Source organism: Lepisma saccharinum, chromosome 20 (assembly GCF_977018435.1).
Source record: "Lepisma saccharinum chromosome 20, izLepSacc3.1, whole genome shotgun sequence".
NCBI lineage: Eukaryota > Metazoa > Arthropoda > Insecta > Zygentoma > Lepismatidae > Lepisma > Lepisma saccharinum.
Genome location: NC_139248.1, coordinates 4,403,665 through 4,428,607, shown reverse-complemented (window position 1 = coordinate 4,428,607; position 24,943 = coordinate 4,403,665). Strand labels below are relative to the sequence as shown.

General features: G+C 36.2%; 1 protein-coding gene across 1 annotated transcript; it reads right to left on the bottom strand.

Annotated features, from left to right (window-relative positions):
• Positions 1-2,406: 2,406 nt before the first annotated feature.
• LOC146003657 (F-box only protein 39-like) lies at positions 2,407-24,772 on the bottom strand. The gene is made up of 5 exons (XM_083142011.1): positions 24,280-24,772; positions 6,010-6,401; positions 5,087-5,245; positions 4,682-4,846; positions 2,407-2,698 (listed from the first exon to the last, which is right to left on the bottom strand). Exons 1-5 carry the CDS (start codon positions 24,729-24,731, stop codon positions 2,541-2,543), a joined length of 1,326 nt encoding a protein of 441 aa, XP_082998137.1. The 5' UTR covers positions 24,732-24,772; the 3' UTR covers positions 2,407-2,540.
• Positions 24,773-24,943: the final 171 nt, after the last annotated feature.

Below are 24,943 nucleotides of genomic sequence, written 5' to 3'. Positions count from 1 at the left end.
ACTATGCACTCTATCTACAATAACTAGCAATCAAATGAAACCCTGGCTGTGTGTTCTGGTGCATACCGTGCCTGCAGTCAGGGAATTTGCATGTACATAATATGAAGTTAGGTTTGGCAAGATGGTATACGGTAAGTGCCATAATTAAGATATTATACAAATTGTAAGTACAAATCTTCTTTAATTTTCCATATTTTTGTATTCTAGAAAATGACTATTTTTTTTGTAACAATATTTTCAAAACAAATGTAGTAGCTACACTGTGTGCGTAGTTCTAAATGATTTTTGTAATAAAGATTCGTTATGTGGGAACGCAAAAGTTTTATTAATATATTTTTATGGTTTGATTTGGGAAGAATAACATACACATGAAAAAATGAATGCATAAATACGAGGGCTGCTAGAAAAGTTTCTGCAATCAATATGAAAAAAGACGTGAAATTCTGGGAATGGCTTTATTGTTTTTCAAAGTATTCACCCTCAAGATCGATACACTTTTGCATACGCTCAAACAAATTTTGAAAGCATTTTTTTCTCTGAAGCTTATACCTTAGAAACTGATGTTCAGAATGTGTCATCAGCTGCTTCAGGCGAAACAAATCGCTCACCACGCATCTTATTTTTCATGTGTGGGAACAAAAAGAAGTCATTTGGTGATAAATCAGGTGAGTACGAACAATGAATCTTTAATTAGACATTTTTACTGGACAAAAAATCAACAGTTTGGTGTGCTGAGTGGTAACGGCGTTGTCATGGTGAAGAATAATGCGACGATTTGGGTTTGTTTTACACAATTCATTGATGACATCTTGCAAACAAATTGTTGTATACCACTCAGCATTTACAGTCCTTCGATCTTCTAAAGCTATTGTTGCCATATGTCCGGTATAACCGAAGAAACAAGCCATCATTTGCTTGGCAGCACTCCTCGAACGAACAACTTTTGTTGGTTTCGGCTCACTTTGAAACACCCAAACAGTGGATTGCTGTTTAGTTTCGGGTTCCTATGAATAGATCCAAGTTTCGTCCCCTGTAATGACGTAGTACACCAAATTTGACTTGCCTCGGTTGAATTTTTTGAGCATTTCTTTACACCAATTTACACGAGTGTGTTTTTGAGCTTCGGTTAAGTTGTGTGGGATCCAACGGCTTGAAAGTTTCCGTACGTTCAGATGACCATGCAAAATCGTATGTAATGATTTCATGTCAACGTTCAAGGATGCCTGAATCTTATGTCACATGCCGATCTCTCTCAATCATTTCATGCACAGCATCAACATTACTGGCAACAACGGACGTGGATGGACAACATTCACGAAATTCATCACTGAGAAATGTGCGACAATGCACATTCGGAAAACCAATTGTACACAGTCCTATTGGATGGTGCTTCATCCCCAAAAGCCAAATGAAGTCACTCGGTGCATTGTTTCGGTATTAAACTACATTTGAAATTATAAAAAATCATTGCCCGAAAGTGTTAAAGAGAAATTTCCATTTCTCACACGAAACTACTACTTCAAACTGCGGTGAAAAATAAACGAATAGGCTTAAACAAACAATCAAAGATAATTTGAACATAAAAAAGGTATATTCTTCCGATTTTTATAATAGCAGAACACTAGTGCCACTGCTGGTGGTAGTTTGCAGAAACTTTTCCAGCAACCCTCGTACCTCCACATCCTCTGTGTCTTCCAGCATGGGGAAGATCATTTACTTTTTTCACCTTTACATACAGGGTGCGGCAATGAATGGGGTGATATAGCTTCTTGTTCAGTCAGAAGTAACACGCAACTGCCGCTATCTTGAAGCTCCTGCTTTATCATTCAGTTATAATGGAGTCATGGCTCGAATTCTCTGAAAAACAGTATTACAAAAACAGGGAATGCGAGCTGTGTTCCATTACACGACTCCATAACTGAATGGTAAAATAGTGGCTTCAAGATAGCAGTAGTTAGATGTTACTTTGAACAACAACTAACAACAAAATATAATAACAACCCATGATGCAACAGCCCATGAGGATCAGGGTCTACCTGACTGTCAGCTTCATTCCAACCACAGGTGAGATGTCATCCAACCAGTTACAGGGTAATGTGTGATCAGGACGGATAAATCCCCATCCTTGTAGAATTCCATGACCAGATTACCCTACTCATTCGTACCTTCCCGATTTCCTCATGTTGGTGGGTGGCCACCAATCCACTACATAGGCCGAAATATCAGGAGAAAGTTGTTACGCTTCCCTCAGGAGACTCAAACCTGCCGGAGTCCAAAGCTTGACACATCAGACCGCATGGCCACGAAAATAGACTGATTCATTCCGCACCTTGTATTAGTATTCTTTAGAGTTTAATTAATTGATTTTTGGCAAAATATACTATGCTAAGAAAGGCTTTCTGTGAGACACAACGTTTATTGTATCATTTCTCTTATAATGAAAGTGAAGCAAGTCTGGCAGAAGGATACAAATCAGTATATAAGCTTGTTTCGGCGAGTAGGCTCTGTTCTTGATACCGTTGCCTTAGTGAACTTCCATGTTAGTAGGTGGTGGTTGTTGTTGAGACTTCTGGAGAGTCGATGCTGAAACTTATGCTATTCTCAGCCATTTCGTTCTTGTAATCTTCACTGATGGAGTCTACTATTAACCTGTTCTTTTCAGTTAGGGACCGAGGAGTCACGTGAACAGTATGAAAATCTGAAAGTAACACCATGAAGTAAGAGTTATTTCAATTTGTATTAAAACAAACGTTTGTTGGTCACACACAATTAAAATCACTTGATCTGAAGCAGGCTTAGAGCACAACTGGTGTAACATTATTCAAGACAGTTTTGAGAAAAATGCATTTAAATAACTTAGTACTATGTTTAGCTGTTGCATTACATAGTGGTGCCATTATGAGCAAGAATTTGAAACTTGGGAGATACTTACTTCTAGCATTGAAATGTTGATACTTCACAGTTCTGAGTTATACGCATAACTCAATTTTCACGAAAAGTGGAGTTACGCCACTTGTGCTCTGAACACCTTGCATTATAAATTCACAACAAGTCTAATATAATAATTTCTCAGAAATTTAAATGACATCACTCGTAGCATATTAGTTAACAGTAACACGTATTCAAGGGTTATATTAATACGTTCCCCGTCAGGGAGAGTTCGCAAATTTATTCCTCCTGCACCAAAGTAGTTATTGGACTTTTGTGTGTACTAGACTCCCTATGCTTTGTCGGTCATGCCTTTGCTCGTCATTGTTACACTCACGATTGACGGCATGCTAGAGATACAAAGTGCAAGCCACATGACCAACATGGCGTGATTCGTTTACGCCAGTTTTGGCCATTATGATCGATGTGGCAGAGAACGTGTTGACAGGGACACATTTCTATGATTCTGATGTACAGTGGGATCCATGAGTATTACCCTGCAAATTGTCCATGACTATTTTTATTAATTGCACTTCCAGTGTGTGTCCAGGGAACATCAAATTGAATCACGGTTCTTAAACACTAAAGAGGTCCCCCCCCCCAAAAAAAACACTTTTTATTACCTTTAAATTCTGTTAAACAATTGAGCAAAAATTATTAATCTAGGGATTTTATCCTGTCTGTTACCATGATTGTCTTTCTGTAGAGTACTATCAACATGTTATTTGACAGAAAAACAAATTAAAAAAACTTTGTGGCAACAATGAATCTTAGTGCATGGCTGCATACAAACGTAGTGTAGGCACCAACTACCAAAGAAGTTATCAAGAAAAGGTCATTGGCTTGATTACATTTGATACGTATAAACAATATGTAGTAATAGCTGCCTCAGCGATCGAGTACGTTATGTGATCTGTTTGGATCTTGCTTTCTTTGTAAGTGTCTTGTCTTCACTTTCATCCTCATTGTCATGATTAACCAAAAGTGGCAGAAAAGCGATCTCAAAAATACAAGTATCTAATAATTATATGGTGGTAATAACTAAGTTTAAGCAGAATTATTTTGAGTACTTGAAGCTGTCTATATTTTCACTTCCAAATACAAGGGCATCGCGAATATAGTTCATGCGCAGCCTCACATTTTGTAACAGCAGCCCTGTTACTATTAAGTGTCTAGGTACAGAAGTAGAACAAACAATTTTTACCAAAATAGTTGCAAAATTTTACCAAAACTTGAGAAGGGTTGATGGGATAGGAGGGCAAATCACACACAGAGGCAAGATATTAACTTTTTTTTGGCCTCCCTGATGGCATAGTGGTAATGTCATTGCCTTGTAATCAGGGGTCCCGGGTTCGATACCCAGTGGAGGCACATTGCAGAGTGGTTCAGGTTCCAGTTAAAGCTGTAGGTCCAGTCTCGATTAGCCTATCTGTGCACAAAGTGGACTTAAAAAACAACTCAATTCAAAGATATTAACTTTTTATGTATGTAATCTTTGATTGCATGTAAAATATATCATTTTATGGTACATATACAAATCACAGTTCAACAAATAATTCTGTGGTAATACAAGAATTGCAAAGAATTTTAATGAACCTTTACTTGCAGAACGAATGTAATTCCCTCCCCCAAAAAGAACGACAACATTGGCATGTCTTATTTGGCAAATTGTTTATACTTCCGCAAACTTTTAAACATAATATACCCTAACATTCAGTTATCCAAGTAATTCAAGAAACTATGTAAAACTCACCAATTTTGTGCTCCATTTGTAGTTGGCATATTTTTCTAACAGTTTCCATATCTCTTAACACACCTTCAAAATGCAGATTGGATAAATGGCTACATTGATTTAGTAACTCTATTAGCAGATCATCCATCAACTCTTTGTTGTTCTTCAGTCGAAGGTGAACTTCCTCTGCAACAAGAGCCACATGGTTCATTCAGTATAGTGACATTTTGAGGCAGGAAACAGCGCTCCCTTTGTAGAACGTTTGATTTCCCACTCCCACATTCTAAAGTTTAAAGTTGGCAACTCTGCCAGGTTAGGTTGTTGAGTAGTTGCATTGAAAGCAACCAAAACACTGTATTTCTAATAGTTGTTTAGATATTGATTTTACTGTTTACGGGGTTACACTTGTTTTTCTTATTTACTTACCTAGTGTTTGCGTGTAATAATCTAGCAGCAACAGAAGTGTTTGGCGGAAATTCCTGCTACGACTCTGATCCCAGACAGATCCACTGTAGAAGCGAAAACTTCGTATTGGCATGCTTGGTAGTAGAAATCCCGCTAAATCTTCATGATGGGAAATGTTGGCTACAATAATAAGGTTTCAAAATATGTAAGTTCAATATGCATTCTGGTAATATTTTTGATTGCCGGTTTCTACTCTTATAAAAGTAGTACATCTTGCATTCTAAAATTCTACATGTGTTACAGTTTTTTAAGCACATAGTGGTTCGGTTAGCACTTTAATCTGCAGGTCCAGTCCCGATTAGCCTATCTGTGCATAAAGTGGAGTAAACTCAAACAATGTGTTAAAAATTGTGATTTGAATTTTGCAAATGAAGTAAATACATAAAGTGTAGCCCTGCGGTTCCAAATTTGGATCAAGTTAAGGTTTGCTTCATTTATGAGATACTGAACCTTACCAGAATTCAGAAACTGTAATGGATAATTGTGTAAGGTAAAGATAAAGTTCTTTGTGCATATAGCACTGTGCCATGAAGGCACATTTAGGAGATGTGAGGGTAGGGTCCCACATTTCTTGAGGTTGGTTGAGCCCCAGAGCCACTTTATGCAGGGACAAGGCAGGAAAAATTCCAACTTTATATCACCCACCCCAGGAAACAAACCCGGGTCTCTTGCATGGCAGTCAGATGCCTTCATTCTGTGTCACTTGAAGATTTTTTGCTAGTTTTAGATGTCTCGAGCAAGGTGATTGCTTTCTTTAACTCACTTCTGAGCAAGATGCACACATGCAAATAAATAAAGTTTTTGAACATGTGAGATGCATGTTAAGTCTCGTGTGTGAAATCTTGTGGTGAAAGATAAATAACTTTATAATTCCTTTAACTTACCTACAGTCAAATTAACCCGTAGTGCAGGACAAGCTGCTATCAAGGCACGCCACGATGCATCCGAAACTTCATGATGGCGGTTTTCACTACCACGAACTAACAACCACAGCACTGATAGAATTCCATTGGCTGTCTTGGCAAGTGTAGTAAGGACTGAATCGGAGAGTGCAGGGTAGTTCAAGTGCAGTTCGTGCAATGCAGTAAGTCGTGAAAGGAATTCGATGTAGCGTGGGTGCTGATGTGGTACCTGCCATTCTTTGAAGCTGCTTCGTAGATTGAGGTATTCCATGCTGTGTCCACTGTTGTAAGTCAGTGCATTTAACAGACCCAACCCTTCGCCTAAACCAAGATGTGCATTCTGTAAGCTTACTTTCTGCAGGTTCTTCTGTGAACTGCAACATTTTTTTAAAAATTAGAAAACTTAAATATGATAAGCATTACGAACTTGTGAAAATAGAAGGTGAACAATCACAAGACTCATCTATGCTTTATTGTGAACTTGATTGCTAAGTCTCTGGCTAAGGCTTCACAGTGCAACATGTCAATACTTGTAACTGCCAACTTGGGAGAATATTTTTTAATCTTGACATTTAGATGAGAAATTTTACTAGACACTTGGTAAATTTCTATCAGAGCAGCTGTTTTGAGAATAGTATTAATCATTATCTTGCTAAATTACTTTCCAAAGTTGGAATATTTATGATTTCTCTAGAATAAAGGTGCAAGTCAGCTCTTCTAACAAAGGTTCGTCAAGCAGCGGACGAACTAATATTTTTGTTTGTTATGGATTTTTTTAGTATGCTATTTCCAGCAGAGGCATCTCGTGAATGCATGGTGCGCATGCGTCAATTGTGGGGAAAAATGACAGCTTGTTCTGCGAAACGACATTCATGAACATTTCTACATTCTAATTTCTTCATATAGGAGAAGTATTTATTTTACACTGTGACTGTCTTCTACATTCACAAATAACCAATATTTACTTTATTTCGATTGCGTACAAGTTTATAAAATTAACAAGGAACTATTGAGATTAAGAACGCTGTATCAATGTCGATATTTGTTTTAAGTTGTTGATTCCGATTCGTTTTTGTTATATATATGTAAGAAGATTGAATTAAAAATGTCTTGTGTTAAAAATCGAAAAATGAGTTTATATCAAATGTTATAAAGTGAAATAATATTTTGGAAGTTGAGCGCTGAGGACTTGCAATTTAATTCTAAAATTGTGTTAGTCTGCTCATCCTTCGCGTACAATATATATTCAGTGTGAAGTATTGTTGCAAGAAATTGGTGGCCAGTGTGCGGGAATTTGGTTACACTGAAGAATTATAAATTTTAGACTTATTAGTGTCCCTTCCTTTGTGTACTTCATATTTTCGTTCTGTTGTCGTGAATACAAATTAGTGCAATGACAACGAAGAATGTTCCTATCGTGCCATTACCTACGGGTACTTCAGATTTTAATGCTCCATTATTGGTCATGTTTCGGGAATTGAAGGAATCGAATGACAGCGTAAGGCAAAATCTTGAAAAATCTCAGAAAGAGCAGTTGTCATCTCAGAAAGAGCAGTTGTCAGAGCTCGAGAAATCTCAGAGAGAGCAGTTGTCAGAGCTGGAGAAATCTCAGAGAGAGCAAATGTCAGAGCATGAGAAATCTCAGAGAGAGCAATTGTCAGAGCATGAGAAATCTCAGAAAGAGCAGTTTGCAGAACTTGAAGACAGAACGGTGAAGTGTATGGAAAATATGAACAACACTGTTAAGGAGTTGGGCAACTCACTCCGGATGGAGATTGGGCAGGTTGCTGAAGCTTGCAAAACAGCAAATGATCAAATAAAGGGACACGTTAAAGTGTTGGATGAAAATTTCCAACAGTTGAATATATCTGGTGAAGCGAATACCAACAGCATTCGTAAGTTAGAAGATAGTGTTGCTGGATTGGGTTTGCAGGTAAACGAGCCGTGGAATGTTATCAGCCAGATTAGGGAAAATAATAATGAAGGTTTAATTCAACGTGTTGAGATCTGTGAAGCACGATTAAGTGATGTAACAGCTAAACTGCTGATGACTAATGCTTCAACAATCCATAGAGCTGCTGGGAACAATGGCAACATTACTGAAATTTCACGTAATCCAGAGCATCCTGTATCTTTATCCTTGTCATCTTCCGGTGCTCCAGAAGATGAATCTTTTCCATTGCATATGTCAGGAAAACGTAAATCTACAGGAAATCCTAAATCTAATTTGTCAGCTACTACTTCACCAGTTAATTCTCGATTAAAGAAGCCTCATAAAACTTCACATGTTAGTTATGTTGATCCAGCAAATAATGCTTCACAATCTAGCAATATAGACTCTGATATGTCTGAAATAAACAAAACTAGATATAATTCGCAAGCAACTTCTGGCAAACGATTTAAACCTAATTATAACACGAAGCACCATAGGCACGCTACTATCATTGATTCTGATACAAATAAACCATCTACTTCTAAGGAACAACCACGAAAGTACCTACGGTTGAATGACTTGAATATGTTGCCTAAATTTTCTGGAAATCCAGAGAAATCTAGCCCAAAGAAGTTTATAAAAACCTTAACTTCACATTTGGATTTGCTTCAGATTCCAAACGTTCAGAGATTGGAATGTATTCGGAATTGTTTTCAAGGGCCAGCCGAGGGATGGTACAATACGCACGTGGATTCCTTTATGACATACAAACATTTTGTACATGAGTTTCTGAACCAGTACACTTCATACTCATTGACGCAGGCTCAGTTGTCCGAATTGAGGAACAGAAAGTATGATCAAAATAGCGGTATGAGCGTCCTAAAGATGCAGAAGTCATAGACATTTTGATTAATCAGTTTCCATCGATTACGGCACAGACGATATTAGGTGCTGGCCTAACGAAGGTTGACGACGTTATTAATTTATTGAAGAGACTGGATTTGATAAAGACCAGATCTGGTAAGAAGTGTGATTTGCCTAGTGATTTTGAAGTGAGAACATCCAGGTTTACTAAGGATTCAAATGCGTCAGATTTCAGAGATAAACAAAGGTACAAAGTTCAGACAGTTAACACGCAACCAAGAAACAGAGAGCAAAATCCTAATCAAAGGAATAATGGACAGTTCTCTCGCAACAATAGAGATTCTAATTCTGGTTCTACATCCGGTGGTAACTCGTATAATAGAGGGCAAAATGTAAATGACAATTCTGATCGGCGTCAGGACTTTACATTCAGAAGAAGGAATCAAAATAATTATGGCAATCGACAGTTCTTTAGAAGAAACTTAAATGCAAATAACAGAAGTTATAACAATACCCAATTTCGACGAGACAGTGCGAGACCACAGAATGATAGACGTTCTAATACAAGGCAAGGTTATCTACAAACGAGGTCCAATTCAGATCCTAATGTGGCTTGTTTGCCTTATTCCCTGAACAATAGTCAAGGTTTAATCAGTGAAGTAAATTTATGTTGTAATTGTCGTCAACCCTGTGAACAATCATTCACTTGTCTAAACAGTAATGCTATTTCAGGTAGCCGATTGAATGAAAACGCTGTTTCATTTGATCCCAGAGAAACACAAGTTAAAGAATTAATACAACCAGCGATGGAGTCACAGTCAAACGAACGCCGTGGGTAAATGTAGCCCGATTTACTCACAGTGAGAATACAGAGGGCTGTGTTGCAAGTTTTAACACAGAATATGGTTCACAAAATGTTCAGTCACAAATTACAAATATTTTTCCTGTATATGATAATTTTAAAGACAATGACCAGCTAGCAGTGTTTTTCCAATTGGAATGGTACGAAGAGGAACCCACTTGGACCATGGATGATAGTGGTGTACCATTTCCTATTACCGACCAACCTGTTATTTTTGGATCCATTTGTAATTTAACAATTCGATGTATTATTGACAGTGGAAGTCAATGTAATCTAATGAGTTACGAATTATGGTGCAGTATCAAGTCCATTGTACAAAGTGCGAGATTGGAATCCATGGATCAGGTAAAATTATTACCATTTGCTGGACAACAAAAATTTCGAGTTGTTGGTAGGAAAATCCTTCACCTTTTAATACAGTCGGAGACTTTTCCATTGGAAATGTTTGTGTTAAAACAATTACATGCAGATATAATCTTAGGTATACCATTCCTTAGGCAATATAAAGCTATACTGAATTTTAGACAGGAAGAAGTTACATTGGTATCTCCTGCAAAACAAGAGGTGACACAGTCTTTGTTACGACTGAAGCCTAACGATCAGCATGTTGATAAAAGGGTTGAGTGCATTTCGGCAGAAAATTTGCTGATGAACACAAATTCCGAAGAAATCTACATAGTAACTGAAGAGAAAATTGTATCAACAGTACAAAATTGTAGTAAACTCTCCTCACGTCAGCAAGCGCTGTTACGTGAGTTGCTATTAAAATATAGAACACAGTTTTCGAATAAGCCTAGACCCGCTAATGTTGAACCATACAAGATAATGTTGGATACTGATTTACCAATTCGTGCTCCAATTTATCCGGTTCCTTTTGCTAAAAGAACAGCTTTGGAGAGTGAATTGAATAAGTGGAAGAACTGGATCATTATAAAGGAAATGTCGTCCCCTTACCTCAATCCATTGCACATAGTTCCAAAGGCAAATGGAGAATGGCATCCAGTGGTAGACTTCCGTCGTTTGAATCAGCATGTGATTTCCCTCTCACTCAAGTCGAACCCATAACTGAACTTCTGCAACACTTTCATGGTGCTACATTCTTTAGTTCGATTGATTTATCATGTGGATATTTCCAGATACCGCTAACTCCAGACTCCTATCCATATACGGCTTTTTCATACAGAGGGCGCCAGCACGTGTTCTGTTATTTACCTTTTGGTATTAAATCAGCGGTGTCTGTTTTTATGGATCGCATGAACAACCTTTTTGGACCGGAAACCAGTTCTTTTGTGTTGGTATATATTGACGATATTCTTATTTTTAGTTCGAATGCTAGTGAATATTTCAAACATTTGGAGTATACATTGCAGGTTCTTCGAAAGGCAAATATGTCCATTAAGTTTGCAAAGTGCAAGTTTTTCCAGGACGAAATTCTGTTTCTTGGACATGTAATATCTGGTACAAAAATTAAAGGGGATCATTCTAAGGATGCAGCATTGTTGCAATTTCCAGTCCCAAACAGTAAGAAATCACTGAGAAAATTCATTGGATTGGCGAACTGGAGAAGCCGATTTATTCCTAACTACTCGCATATAGTCACACCATTATACAGCCTGTTACGTAAGGATACTATTTATGAATGGACTCCGATACATCAAGAAGCTTTTGTTAAATTAAAGAATGCATTAGTAGCTGCCCCAGCCCTACGACAGCCAGATTTCAGTTTGGAATTTTCTATATCCGTCCATGCTAGTCAGAAAGGATTAGGAAGTGTACTGTGGCAAGAAGCAAGTGATGGAACACGTGTCATTCAATATGCCAGTCGTACACTTCGTGGTACAGAGGCGACTTACAGTACTCATGAACTAGAGTGTTTAGCTATTCTTTTTGCAGTAGAAAAATTTTCGATATACCTTAAGGGAAGGCATTTCCACATATACTCTGATCATAAGTCACTTTCCTGGTTGGAAACTGCGAAGTCATTGAACCCTCGTTTAACGAGATGGGCACTGAAATTACAGTCCTATGATTTTACCTTTCATCATGTGTCAGGTTCCTCTAATTTTATAGCAGACACTTTGAGCAGGTTCCCAGTGAGTGAATATAATAAAATATCTGGAGAATATTTGTATATAAATCAAGTGATACTAGATTTTAAACAGGAGGAAGTCTCAAATATGTGGTGCTCTGCACAAAGGTCAGATGAGACCTGTAATCGTATTATAAATTCACTTAAGGATGACTCCTTGCATAGAATTTCAAGTAAATATTTTCTTCATGAAGATATTCTGTTCTATAAAGCAAAGCCTGAGGAAAGATGTAAAATTTTTGTTCCTGAGGAACTTATTCCCTTAGTGCTGCATAAAGTCCATGATTTAAAAGGCCACTTTGGTTATGATAAAGTTTTAGCACAGTGCCAGAAAGTTTACTATTGGCCACGCATGAGAAGGAGTATTCGACGTTATCTTAAGAGATTGCTTGGAATGTGCAAAATCTAAATCAATAAGCCAGCCAATATTTCGGGACGAATATCATATATTATCTACTCAGCCTCACAAATTTCTATCAGTAGATCTTATTGGAAAACTTCCCAAATCTAAATGTTACGAATATTTGTTGACTATTGTGGATATTATGTCAAAATACATTATGATTTATCCTCTGAGAAAAGCCACTACCAGAGAGATTGTTAATCGTTTTGAGGATGGTTATTTCAAGCATTATCCTGTGTGCAAAATCCTTCTGTCCGATTGTGGTAGCCAGTTTACTTCCAAAGAATGGAAGTTGTATCTGATTTCAAAAGGAATAATTCATTTAACAACAACATCTTACAATCCCAAAGCTAATCCCATAGAAAGGTATAATAAGGAAATTGTAAGATTTCTAAGATTATTTTGTCATCGTGATCACACCACATGGTCACTTAAGATCGATAAGGTTATAAAATTAGTAAATAACTCCTGTTCGAGCATAACCGGTTTTACACCTAATGAATTATTTTTGCACGAGGAAGTCCGAGACTCCATAACATCTGAACTCAATTGGCCCGAGGAAATGCGGAAGTTGCCATGGAAGGAAAAATTATATTTGGCAGAGATAAATTCAAAGAGGAAGAAGAATAAATCAAAAATAAGGAATGCTCCCAATGCAGTTAAACTGAAACCAGGACAATTAGTGTTGGCAAGAAATCGACAAATGAGTTCTAAACTGGATAAACAAATTCATAAGTTATTTCAATTATATATTGGACCATTTTTGGTAAAAGAAGTTAAAGGAAATTTCGCATCTTTGTACACTTTACATGGTGATAATTATGGAAAGGTAAATTTCTCTAATTTGAAAATGTTCAACTGTTCCGAGGAGAAGAAAAATCAGTTATTGGGAAGCAATTGTAACGAAGTTAATTGAATTTAATAATTGTATTGTTCTATTTAAGCATAAATTTATCTCATTGTGATTGTAGAATGATATGTGGAAGTCAGTCATTATAGTTGTGAAATGTGCTACTTTGAGGAGAACGTTTATTAGTAAACTTGTCGCATATTGTTGTATGTCTAAATATTATGCAAGGATCAGGCATGTTTTAACCAAATGTCTTGTATATATATAGGGAACAAATAATGATAATCTGAGGCAAGTTGTTTATTGCATGAGTAATGTTTCAATAATCAATGTACTGAAGAGTTTTATAATGACTCAGTATTTTGTATATTATTTATATTAATTAGTTTAGCCAACAAGGAGAGTGGGTTCTGCAAGGCTACTACTAAGTATTGTTTCACGTGTGTGTGAATTATATATGCCTCATAATTTGACCCATAATTTTTGTCTTGAGAAAACTCCTTGTGATCTGCACATTTTGGATAACATACAGGGTGATCATAAAATGTTTGATCCCTCGAGTAGTTTTCTATACAGAGTGGGGGGACTATGTGACTGTCTTCTACATTCACAAATAACCAATATTTACTTTATTTCGATTGCGTACAAGTTTATAAAATTAACAGGGAACTATTGAGATTAAGAACGCTGCATCATTGTCGATATTTGTTTTAAGTTGTTGATTCCGATTCGTTTTTGTTATATATATGTAAGAAGATTGAATTAAAAATGTCTTGTGTTAAAAATCGAAAAATGAGTTTATATCAAATGTTATAAAGTGAAATAATATTTTGGAAGTTGAGTTGTGTTGCTTAATTCTTGCAATGTAAGTATAACAACATTATGAAACCAAGTTGAGAGCTGAGGACTTGCAATTTAATTCTAAAATTGTGTTAGTCTGCTCATCCTTCGCGTACAATATATATTCAGTGTGAAGTATCGTCAGGCCCGTTGCACCGGCAGCAAAAAGCCGAACAAGGTAAATTTCAGAATTCGTTTGTCTGTGCATGAACGAAGTCGCCACCAGTCGGCGCGACCATCGATGCTAAATCCTAAATTTCTCATTGAAAATATAGTTTAAGTCTCTATTAATCAATAATAATCAATTGTACGTGATTTTATATTTTATTAATCGTCTTTCGCTTCTTAAACATGTATAATAAAAATCGTATTTTGTAGTCACTGTTTATTTATACATGACGTGACGAAACTTCATTCCATCATGGACGTCACATACGAATGTGATGTTGATTGATAAATCGACGAACTTGAAATCAAAAGCTTCAAGAATTACTCGAAATAAAAAGTACAACTAAAATGTGCTATACTGTGTGTCGTTCTAATCCAAGAAGGGGAATCCAGAGCTGATCTTTATAAAGGAAATCTTGAAAGGTTAGTTAGTTATGAATTGTGCTCACTCTTATGTGGGACATGTGTATTTACAGTGTAAAAATGATTTTGTTTATGGGGAAAAGTTGTCAAAGAGAATAATTCGGTTTTAGTATTGTTTCATTTAAGTAGAATGACATATGGGATCATATCATATGTTGATTATTAGTGTATATGTGAACGGGTAATGGTGCAGATTGTGTAATGTATTGATATTTACAAGTTTCACAGGAGAACGAAGGCATTGTAAATACTGGAAATCACCATTGAAATAATTTGAAAGTTCAGAAAAACAATTTGTCCGTGTTAAAGATGCAGAAAATTGTAATGTGTGAGTACTAATGATGTATTGAAACGTATGTTGTTCGATTACTCGTGCTCCTAATCGCTGCTTACGATTTTTTGTTTCCACATTGAAAACATTATAATCTTTAACAGATCATGGAAAGTTTCTAAATACTTAGGCGATGAAACCTACCAATATTTAGACGATGAAACCTATCACACTTAAAACGTACGGATTGTTACAACATAATCACATAGGAGCATTATTATAATGCTAAAATCCCTCAAACCTACACCTAGCATAAACATATGCATTAGAGTGATGGAAATACAGTTATCTACATAAAAGTTAATCAATGTGTACTTATATACCTACATGAATAGAATTCGATTCAGCTTTAGTTCAAACGTACAGTTCCCTTATTTCCTTCAGATTCATGTTGCATCTTACTATATTTAACTCTTTGGTGTAGAACCCAAGTTACATTAGCCCCGCTGCAGACACCAAATGTACTACAGGCTAAAAATAGCTGTTGTTAAACCATTACTGAAGAAAAATGACCCAAAGGATTTATCAAATTACAGGCCCATTTCCCAACTCTCAGTCTTCTCAAAAATTATTGAACATGCAATAATGATGAGAGTAGAAAATTTCTGTAGTAAACACTCAATCTTAAGTTTGTCGCAGCATGGTTTTAGGTCCGAACGAAGCACGAAAACAGCGTTAGCAGACTTAGTAGAATGTGTCACACAATCTCTGAATAATTGTAATCACACGGTAGGAGTCTTTTGTGACCTATCAAAAGCTTTCGATTCTGTAAATCACGAGATATTGCTGTGGAAACTTCAAAAACTTGGTATTCGTGGACTACCACAAAAGTGGTTTCAATCTTATCTTACCAATAGAAAGCAAATTGTAGAAATCGCTCACACCACAGCAAAAGGATACGTAACACATCAACACTCCACCATGAAAAGTGTAACATGTGGGGTGCCTCAGGGAAGTATTCTTGGTCCTCTTTTGTTTCTTATGTACATAAATGATTTACCAAATGTTATACCTGAGGCAAATGCAATATTATATGCTGATGATACAAATATTATAGTAACAGACACTTCCAAAGATGCTCTACAATCTAAGGCTAATAACGTATTAAACAAATTAGATGACTGGTTTTTAAATAATAATCTACTCCTCAACAGCAAAAAAACAAATTACATTACATTTTCTACAATCCAAACCAGAAACCAAATAAGCCTCAATCTAATATCTGGGAATACACAACTAGAGCCTAACAAAAATTCAAAATTTCTGGGTATCATTCTGGATGAACACCTTAGCTATACAGAACACATAAACACGCTACAATCAAAATTAAGTAGTGTGTGCTATGCCCTTCGAGAAATGGTAGACATCTCAAGCACCCAAACTGTAAAGTGCCTTTATATGGCAAACTTTGATGCTTTACTAAGATACGGTATTATGGTTTGGGGTAACAAGGGCCACTCCAATGTCCTTTTTATGCTTCAAAAAAGAGCTATAAGAATCATAGCTGGAGTAAAGAAAACTTATTCATGTAGAACTCTTTTCCGTAAACTTAATGTGTTAACTCTCCCCTGCATATACATTTATGAATGCTTAATTTATGTTAAGCAAAATATTTCCAACTTTGCCACAAATGAGGAAATACATGGCCTAAACACAAGAAATAAAGACAAACTTCACATAAAACACTGCCGCCTCAACTTATGTAAGAAAGGTCCCTTAAACTCTTCCATAGATCTCTACAATAAACTACCAAAAGATGTGAGGAAAGAACCAAACTTGATGATATTCAAGCACAAGATAAAATCAATGCTTCTGAAGCATGTTTTTTATTCTATAGCTGAATACATGGAAGCGGCTTTTACATAAGATAAATGTACATAATGTAGTATAATCACATATTATTCTTGTAAAATTAAATGTCAAATGAAAGTGGGTAATTAGTATATCTTCTCATGTTATATTTTTTTGTGATTTTGATATAATAGCAGAGTAAGACCCAATTTTTTACAATTTTTGGCTATATATTTTGTATTTGTAAAATCTATTAATGTACCTGTATTGTAATGTAAGTATTGACATGTCCTATATTACCATGTACTGTAATTTGTACACACCGGTAGTCCTTGGACGCAAATAAACTAAACTAAACTAAACTAAACTACTTGGCACCAAATCGACGAAGTACACGAGTTGGTGTTGCACCGTATAACTAACTAGATGGTTTAGTGCAAGGAGAATGAAAAAGTGCAGCGAACTAGACAGGGTTATTGTAAGCCAAAGTTGTTTCTTTTTTGGCACCAGTTAGGTTAGGTAGTAAGGTTCAGTGGGACATAACTGTTGAGTAGGTTCGGAAATTTAGTTCAATGTCCCTCTTCTACAATAACAGTAATTTTTGTATTTGCATTGTCCCACACTTTATGGTTACAAGCAAAGAATGTAACTGACAATGAGAAATAATGTAAAAATTTAGTAAATATGAAAAAATTAAACATATTACATTAAACAAAATATTTACAAGCAGGTAACATTTCCCCCCAATATAATGGACCTTCTTTCATTTTATACATGGCTATTCTTGTATGGTCTCAATTCAACAGAAACTAACAATGATCCAGTAAATGGATGTTCCTTTAAGTATATTTTCTTTGTGATGGCAAGCTTTTTCCTCAGATCACAAACGACTATGCACCATGGAAAATATCTCTTTTGAATGACAAAAAAATGGAAAATATGTAAATCTTGTTGCATTATGTTGTATTATTACATGTTTCTAAAATAATTTATTTTCTCTTACAGCTCTGATATGCATGGAAAGAAATATGGCAACAAGATATTATTCACAAAACTTAAAGAATAAAGAGTATGTGGAGTGCAAGAAACAAGTTCGTGTATGATGCATTCCCAGATGTAGAACCAAGTAAGTACATTGCAATGTGGATTGTGAATGTCGTCAATGCTGTCTTCGCTTTGCTCACTTGCTTCACCAACATTTGCCCCCGTGGGATGCCGCTAGCATATACTGTTTTCTTCTAAATTCTCAAAAGAGGTACTAGTGATATGATCTAAATCATTCAATCTTACAATTTTGGACGTTATTTCAATGCTTTTCATGTGTGAAAAATTTCGTAGGAACAAGTTAAGGGTGGGACTAATGAATGAGGAAAATATTTTAAAATTTCACGATGAACTATCACTTGTTAACTGGAAAATTATGTATCGTTCTGTAAATAATATAAATGGCAAAGTAAAATTTTTAATGTGAAATGTCTAATTCAGCTGAAAGGGCATTTCCTCTAAAGTATGTTGTAGGCAAACTTACTAAACCCAAACCTACAAGGGTTAGAAGTAAAGAAATTGACAAACTTAAAGGAGAATGTGAACGTTTTTATGACTATTATATTAGTACTGGTTCAAATGGCATGAAGAATCTGTATATAAATAGTAAGAAGAAATTATATAGATTAGTTAGGGAAACTAGGATTAAGGTTAATGATAATTTTATAAACAACTCTAGTAATAAGTCAAAAGCAATGTGGGATATTGTAAAAAAAGAGAGTAATTCCATACATGTGACCAGAAAAGATTTTAATAACCAACTTAGCGCGTCTGAACTCAACAATTTTTTTATTAATAAAGTTGAAGAAATCCTGAACAAAGTTTCATCTTGCCCAAGTAAAAATGATTCAAGTTTTTATTTAAATGGATTATTAAAACCTACAACTACTTTTAATTTTCATCTTGTTGAAGTAAAAGACATTGAAAGAGCAATCATTAAAATGAGTAGTAGTAGATGTGAGGATATTTATAACTTAAGCTCTATCATATTGAAATATGGAGTAAATTTTATAAAGGAACCTTTAACTCATGTTATAAATTCATGTATTATTGGGTGTGTTTTCCCTGAAGATTTCAAGCTTGTAAAAGTGATACCCATATTTAAAAAGGGTAATAAGTCTTTTCCTGATAGTTACAGACCTATTTCGTTGGTTCCAGTCATATCAAAAGTTTTTGAGATTGTCCTAAATAATCAGATTGTTGATTATTTTGAACAAAATAAGTTATTTAGTAATTCTCAATTTGGTTATAGAACTGGGTTAGGTACTGTTAAGGCTGCTGTCTCATTCTTGAAAAATTGTATATTAGGGTTAGACAGTAAGAAATTTGTTAATGTGAAACTATATGATCTGTCCAAAGCATTCGATACTGTATCTCACTCTCTTCTGCTAAAAAAGTTAAGATTTTATGGTTTTGAGGATGGAGCGCTGTCACTTTTGCAATCATATTTAAGTGGGAGATCTCAGAGAGTAGTTTTTGAAGAAATGGAGTCAAACTTGTTACCTGTTAAACACGGAGTACCTCAAGGATTTATTCTGGGTCCTATTCTTTTTATTATTTACATAAATGATTTGCCATATAACATTTCAACACCCATGGTCAGTAGTTACCTATTTGCTGATGATATCAATATCTGTTTGAACTCTGATTCTAATAATCTTTTAAGGTCCTCATTAAAATCTACTTCCGATATTGTACAGGACTGGTGTACTGCTAACTTGCTTTGTATAAACACTGATAAGATCCAAAACCTGGAACTTACATATAATAGTAATAATCATAATACAGGGCATGAAAAGAATTCTGTCACCTTTTTGGGATTCTTAATAGATCATCATTTGGAATGGGAGGATCATATCAGTAGAGTTGAATCCAGAGTTAGCAAAGGGGTTTATTTAATGCGTAGGTTAAGATTGTGTGTAAGCTTGAAGGTTCTAAAAACTGTTTATTATGCACAGATACACAGTCACTTAAGCTATGGTACCTTACTTTGGGGTCATCAGCCTTCAATAAAAAGGTTATTAAAATTGCAAAAAATATGTGTAAGATTAATGTGTGGTCTTCCAAGCCGTGGCCACTGTAAGTTAAGTTTTGTTAGACTAGGTATTATGACAGCTCCTGCTATCTTTGTATTCCAATGCCTACTCTATATGAAAGAGAACATTCACAGTTATGAGGAGTTAGGGTGTTCACATACCTATCAAACCAGAAATAGGGATTGTTTAGGATTGTTTAGATGTAATTACAACAAGACACAAAAAACTTTCTACTACATGTCAGTTAAGTTTCACAATGCTCTCCCTCTGTCTTTAAGGCAACTGCCCTTTTTAGAATTCAAAAGAAAAGTACAAAAAATATTAACCGAAAACTGTATATATAGAGTAGAAGAATTCTTTGAAATTAATTGTATTAGGTAAAATAGTTATGATTGTAAAACAATAATGTTAACTACTAAATTTATGTAAGTGGTGTTACATTTCTAAAATGCTTTTTGGATGTTTTTTTTTTTTTGTAAGATCTATAGATACTTTATATGTATATTTCTGACGATTGTAATACATGTGATGTTCTCACATGTTTCTACAATAAAAATTATTATTATTATTATTATTATTAAATGGGACGCTGGAAATTACTTTTAGATTATTTAAAATATGATTTTAAAATTTTACTGTTCTATTTAAAGTCTTATATTTTTATAAAGAAGTCTGGATGACTTCAATGCATTGTCATATGTTAAGCAAAGAATATTAATTGCCAATGTTTCAATAAATACATGTACCTGTATAACAATGTGTTTGTTTATTATCCCTTTCATTTGTTATTAGCAATAATATATTATGTTTTACTTTTCTACGGAATCATTAATAACTCATAAAGTGTAGTGCATTTACTGTGAAATTGTTATTATCTGAGTGTTTCTGAGAATTCCACGAGAAATAGAACATGTCACCATAGTGAGTTAGTTGTAAATTGTTTATTTGATGGACTTTCATTAACAGTATTACGGTAGCATTGAATACAGTGGAAATTAATTGATCTAGGATTTTTAAGACTTATTTCAGTCTTTTATTCTAGATTCCATGTATATTTAATGTTAACAATATAATTTACATAATGGCACTGAACTAGTTTCCATGTTGTATTTTCCAAAATATTATTTCATCTACAGAACACTGAATGTAAGTTATGATAGAAATTAACTGTAGTGTAAAATATTTACTTTTATGTACAGCATAACATAACCCATGATTCTACAGCATCGTTTCTCAACCTATAGGGTGCGACCCACTCCTGGGTTCTGAGGGGACATTTGGTGGGTCGGGAAGTTGGGCTCGAAACTTTGTTATATATATTACATTAAATTACTTAGACATATTGTTTTAACAATTTAAATTCAGGCCGTGTTGTTGTAAAAGAGGACTTCGATGTTAGCAAATATGTGATTATAAACTGGGTGCACACCCCTACAAAGTAATTCCGCTGGTGCCCATCTTATGGGTCCCATGAAGTGTAATATCCCTCAAGGTGGGTCCCCGACTGAGAAAGGTTGAGATCAACTGCTCTACAGCACTGGAAGGAGGACCTTGGCCTATCTCCTGACTGCCAGTCTGCCTCCCACAACCCTATCTAGAGGTGTGGAGATCTTCAACCAGTAATGGGATGACGTGGGGTCAGCACACCGAACCCTCAGCTGTTATAGGAGATTTCCCAGACTGGGCTACGCTACTCACTTGTATGTCCCCAATTTTCTCAGGATGGTGGGTTGCCACCAGTCCTATACACAGGCTGAAAACCCAGAGACTGAACCCAGGTGGACTCAAGCCCATAAGAAAAAACTGTGCGATGAAAGTCCTGTTAATATATTACATCACATTTTAAGTTTGGAAAACAAGTACTGGCTATATGTAGACTATATATCTTTTATTCCAGTATATTTCATACCTACAAGCTACCAGCCGATTTGTAATGGTTTCGTTAGATGAATAGCGCTAATGTTCCATTAGTAGTTCTTAATAATACGTTTTATGTTTTATTCTTATTTCCCGAGACAAAACCTTCCAATCCTGTATTTTGTTTCCTTGGCATTTTCAGCATGAAATGGGTACTTCACTGATATCAATTGCAGAGAAAGTGGATGCATTTGTCTTTCGTTTTATGAGTCCATAGACACATGAATGGAATTTTCTATGTTGGTAAATCACAAATGTCTACATCTTGCGATTGAATATGGTACACAAGGGAGAAAATTACAGCCGATCAACCTATAATACTAGACATTCAGTGACGGCACCAAAAACAGTTGCTGATATTAAGTGTGCTGTATCCTGCAGTCTGCCGCCCACGTTAAACTGTGCAGCAATTGTTATGAAGAGAAAGAGATAATTTGAGAAATATTGCAAGATGGCTCGAGCGCCCTTTAGAACATCTTGGGTATCGCAATGATCCGCTCACCCCACCCTTCATTCCTGCTTTTATTTTCTGCTAATAATTCAGATATATCTCGTAAGGTCGTATTATTTATTTTATTTAAGTGCATAAAAATGTTCTACAAGGATAAATACCATTGTTCAGTTAATGCAGGGGTCCTGGGTTCGAATCCCTGTTAGAGCTTTCTTTGTCATCAATGTTTCATAGCATCGTCGCGATTAGCCTAAAATTGAAAAAATGCGACGCAAAATAAACAACGACGAGGGAGGGGTAAAACGCATTGACCTACGAACAAAGTAATCGCCGTAGAATTTACACAAGATAAAATTACGATTTGCCCAAAATGTCAGAAAAGCAACGCATAATAGGGAGAATACGAAATAAAAATACTTATTGCCACGGATAATACACGGACCATTTTTCATGCACAACGGAATTATTTACGTGCTGGAATTTCAGGAACTTGAAATTATATTCCTATGTTGTGTTTCTGGGCTACTTATTCTGTATATCTTGTAACTTAGATGTAGAAATCATTCAAACGTAACATGCATTAACTGAACAACGGTATTTATCCTTGTAGAACATTTTTATGCACTTAAATGAAATAAATAATACGACCTTACGAGATATATCCGAATTATTAGCAGAAAATAAAAGCAGGAATGGAAGGGTGAGGTGAGCGGATCATTGCGCTGAGACGCATTCAACTGTCACTGCCAAGAGTAAGACGTGATTGGCGGAGAGGTTGCTATGACAACGCTTTAAGTTTCGAAGGCGCCGTAGGGTGGCTCCACATGCCATTTTTGGTATACGCACAGATTACAAAGGAGAGATAGGAAGTAAGCGATCTTGTTAATCTGTGGTATCGTTGCAACACGAGAGCGCTCAACTAAGCTTATATAACATTTCTTAAATCTGAAGTGAAAGAAAGTAATAATTATTTTCCCACAATTGACGCATGCGTCACTTCAGATCCAAGAAATGTAATATAAGCTTAGTTCAGCGATCTCATGTAAAATAAATACTTCTCCTATATGAAGGAATTAGAATGTAGAAACGCTCATGATTGTGGTTGCAGAGCAAGCTGTCCTTTTTCCCACAATTGACGCATGCAGCGCATGCGTTCACGAGATGCCTCTGATTTCCAGTGACTAAAATGCCTATACTAGGCGAATATATACAGGTAAGCCAATTAGGCAAGTTTCAATTAGGTGTCATTGCTGATTTTGAATGTCTTTGCTTCCAAGACTTTATGGTGTTTCGTGTACACCTCTGAAAACAAGCAAATAAAAATTAATATAGAATGAAATTTAACATATTCAAACATTAATCAACTTGGGTAGCCTGTTGTGCAGCTAGTATTCAATAATGCTAACAGATGCAGTGGTAAGACACTGAGCCTCTCCTGGTGTGCTCAATATTTCAGTGTTATGTTAATCGGCAGAAGCATCATTTTGAACTGAAAACTACTGTAATTGTGAGATGGAAGACTTGCTGTTTATTTATGAAATTGATTAAAGAACCCCTGTTCTCATCAATCTGAGAGATTGTGCATAGAGTGTAACACTTGCCATTCTTATCTGACAAAGTCAGCTGATTGTGAAAGGAGTACATGCTACGGTTCTGGAGTCTGTTGCTCTATATGCAGGTAAATGTGGACAATGATCTATACTATTGTACCTCTAATGCAGGAATTTGTGAAATTCATTGGTGATGAGGGGGGACTATGCTAAACCTTATCTATACCGCGTTTGTTACAACCTGTCCCGGTTCCCGCGCTAGCTGGTCGCTCCCTTTTCTCCGTGCTGGGGAAAGTCAAAGCCAGGCAGCCAATTAAAATACGCAACGTCGCAACAGCGTCTACGTAAGCGCCTCTCTTCTGGCTTTCATTCGCTCCTCGCTGCCCTGCAGACGCTTTTTTCCTCGTTTCTCATTGGCACCGAAACTCTCGAGCGCTCCCTAGCGCGGGAAAGGGGACAGGTTCTACCAAACGCGGTATACAAAGGGAAATAAACTGTCTTTCCCCCAGTTTTGGCACCTTGCCTCCACCCCCTTCTGTTTTTTGGAACCCAAAGGAATACTAGGATCATTTACAGTGTGTCACAATTCCTCTTCAACAAATGCCTGTTCACTATCAGTGAATGATTCATATGTATGTATAGTTCTTGGAAATATACTACTGTTAACCACTGAAATACACATATGGACTTGAGAACTAACTTGAGGAGTTGTACCAGTGCAAGGACTATCTTCTTCCTGCTGGGAATATCAACCCATTTGCTGCTGAAGAACCATTCTGCTAGAATCAGCTCACTCAGTTGCAAGTTCAACTCTTTCAGCAGGTAGAGATAATCAGCAATGGCCCTGGCGCAAGCTCTGGTGTTCTGGATTGGTGGACTCCCAGATGTGAGACTAAGCCGCTTCATAAACTGTCCGTAACTCCTTGCGAAGGCCATGTACAGAGGTTCTGGGCGTGCTGTGAAGAAGTCATTGTCGAAGAAGACACTGATGCGATGCCACAGCGATGGAGACTGCAGAGCCTGTGACCACGTGAGGCACACCCGGGCAGCACCCAGTCTTTCCTGTAAGCTGAGGTAGGAGAAGATGTGGATGAGAGCGAGTTGTGGAAGACTCTCCCATCCCGGCTTCTTGTAAGTCTCGCCAGGGTCCATAATACACCCTTTTACTACTCGCCAGGCCCTCAAAGCCCGAGAGTTACTTGGCAACAAAGCATTTATATGCACCTTTGTTGTACTGACCCTTGTTGCAGAATCTGCTCATTCTTGTACTCAAGTCATAACGAAACAGAAGAATCGAACCAAGAATAACTGGCCTCATGAAGGTGGTGAAACCAGTTATTTGACAGACTTATGAAATGCATTAG

What these genes read in the sequence shown, in the direction of transcription:
- LOC146003657 (XM_083142011.1), bottom strand. Translation starts at nt 24,731, where the DNA reads ATGGACCCTGGCGAGACTTACAAGAAGCCGGGATGGGAGAGTCTTCCA. An exon ending in GCACTGGTACAACTCCTCAA is followed by an intron (nt 6,402 to 24,279) that starts GTTAGTTCTCAA and finishes AAAATGTTGCAG; the next exon opens with TTCACAGAAGAACCTGCAGA. An exon ending in ACAAATGGAGCACAAAATTG is followed by an intron (nt 2,699 to 4,681) that starts GTGAGTTTTACA and finishes TGTTACTTTCAG; the next exon opens with ATTTTCATACTGTTCACGTG.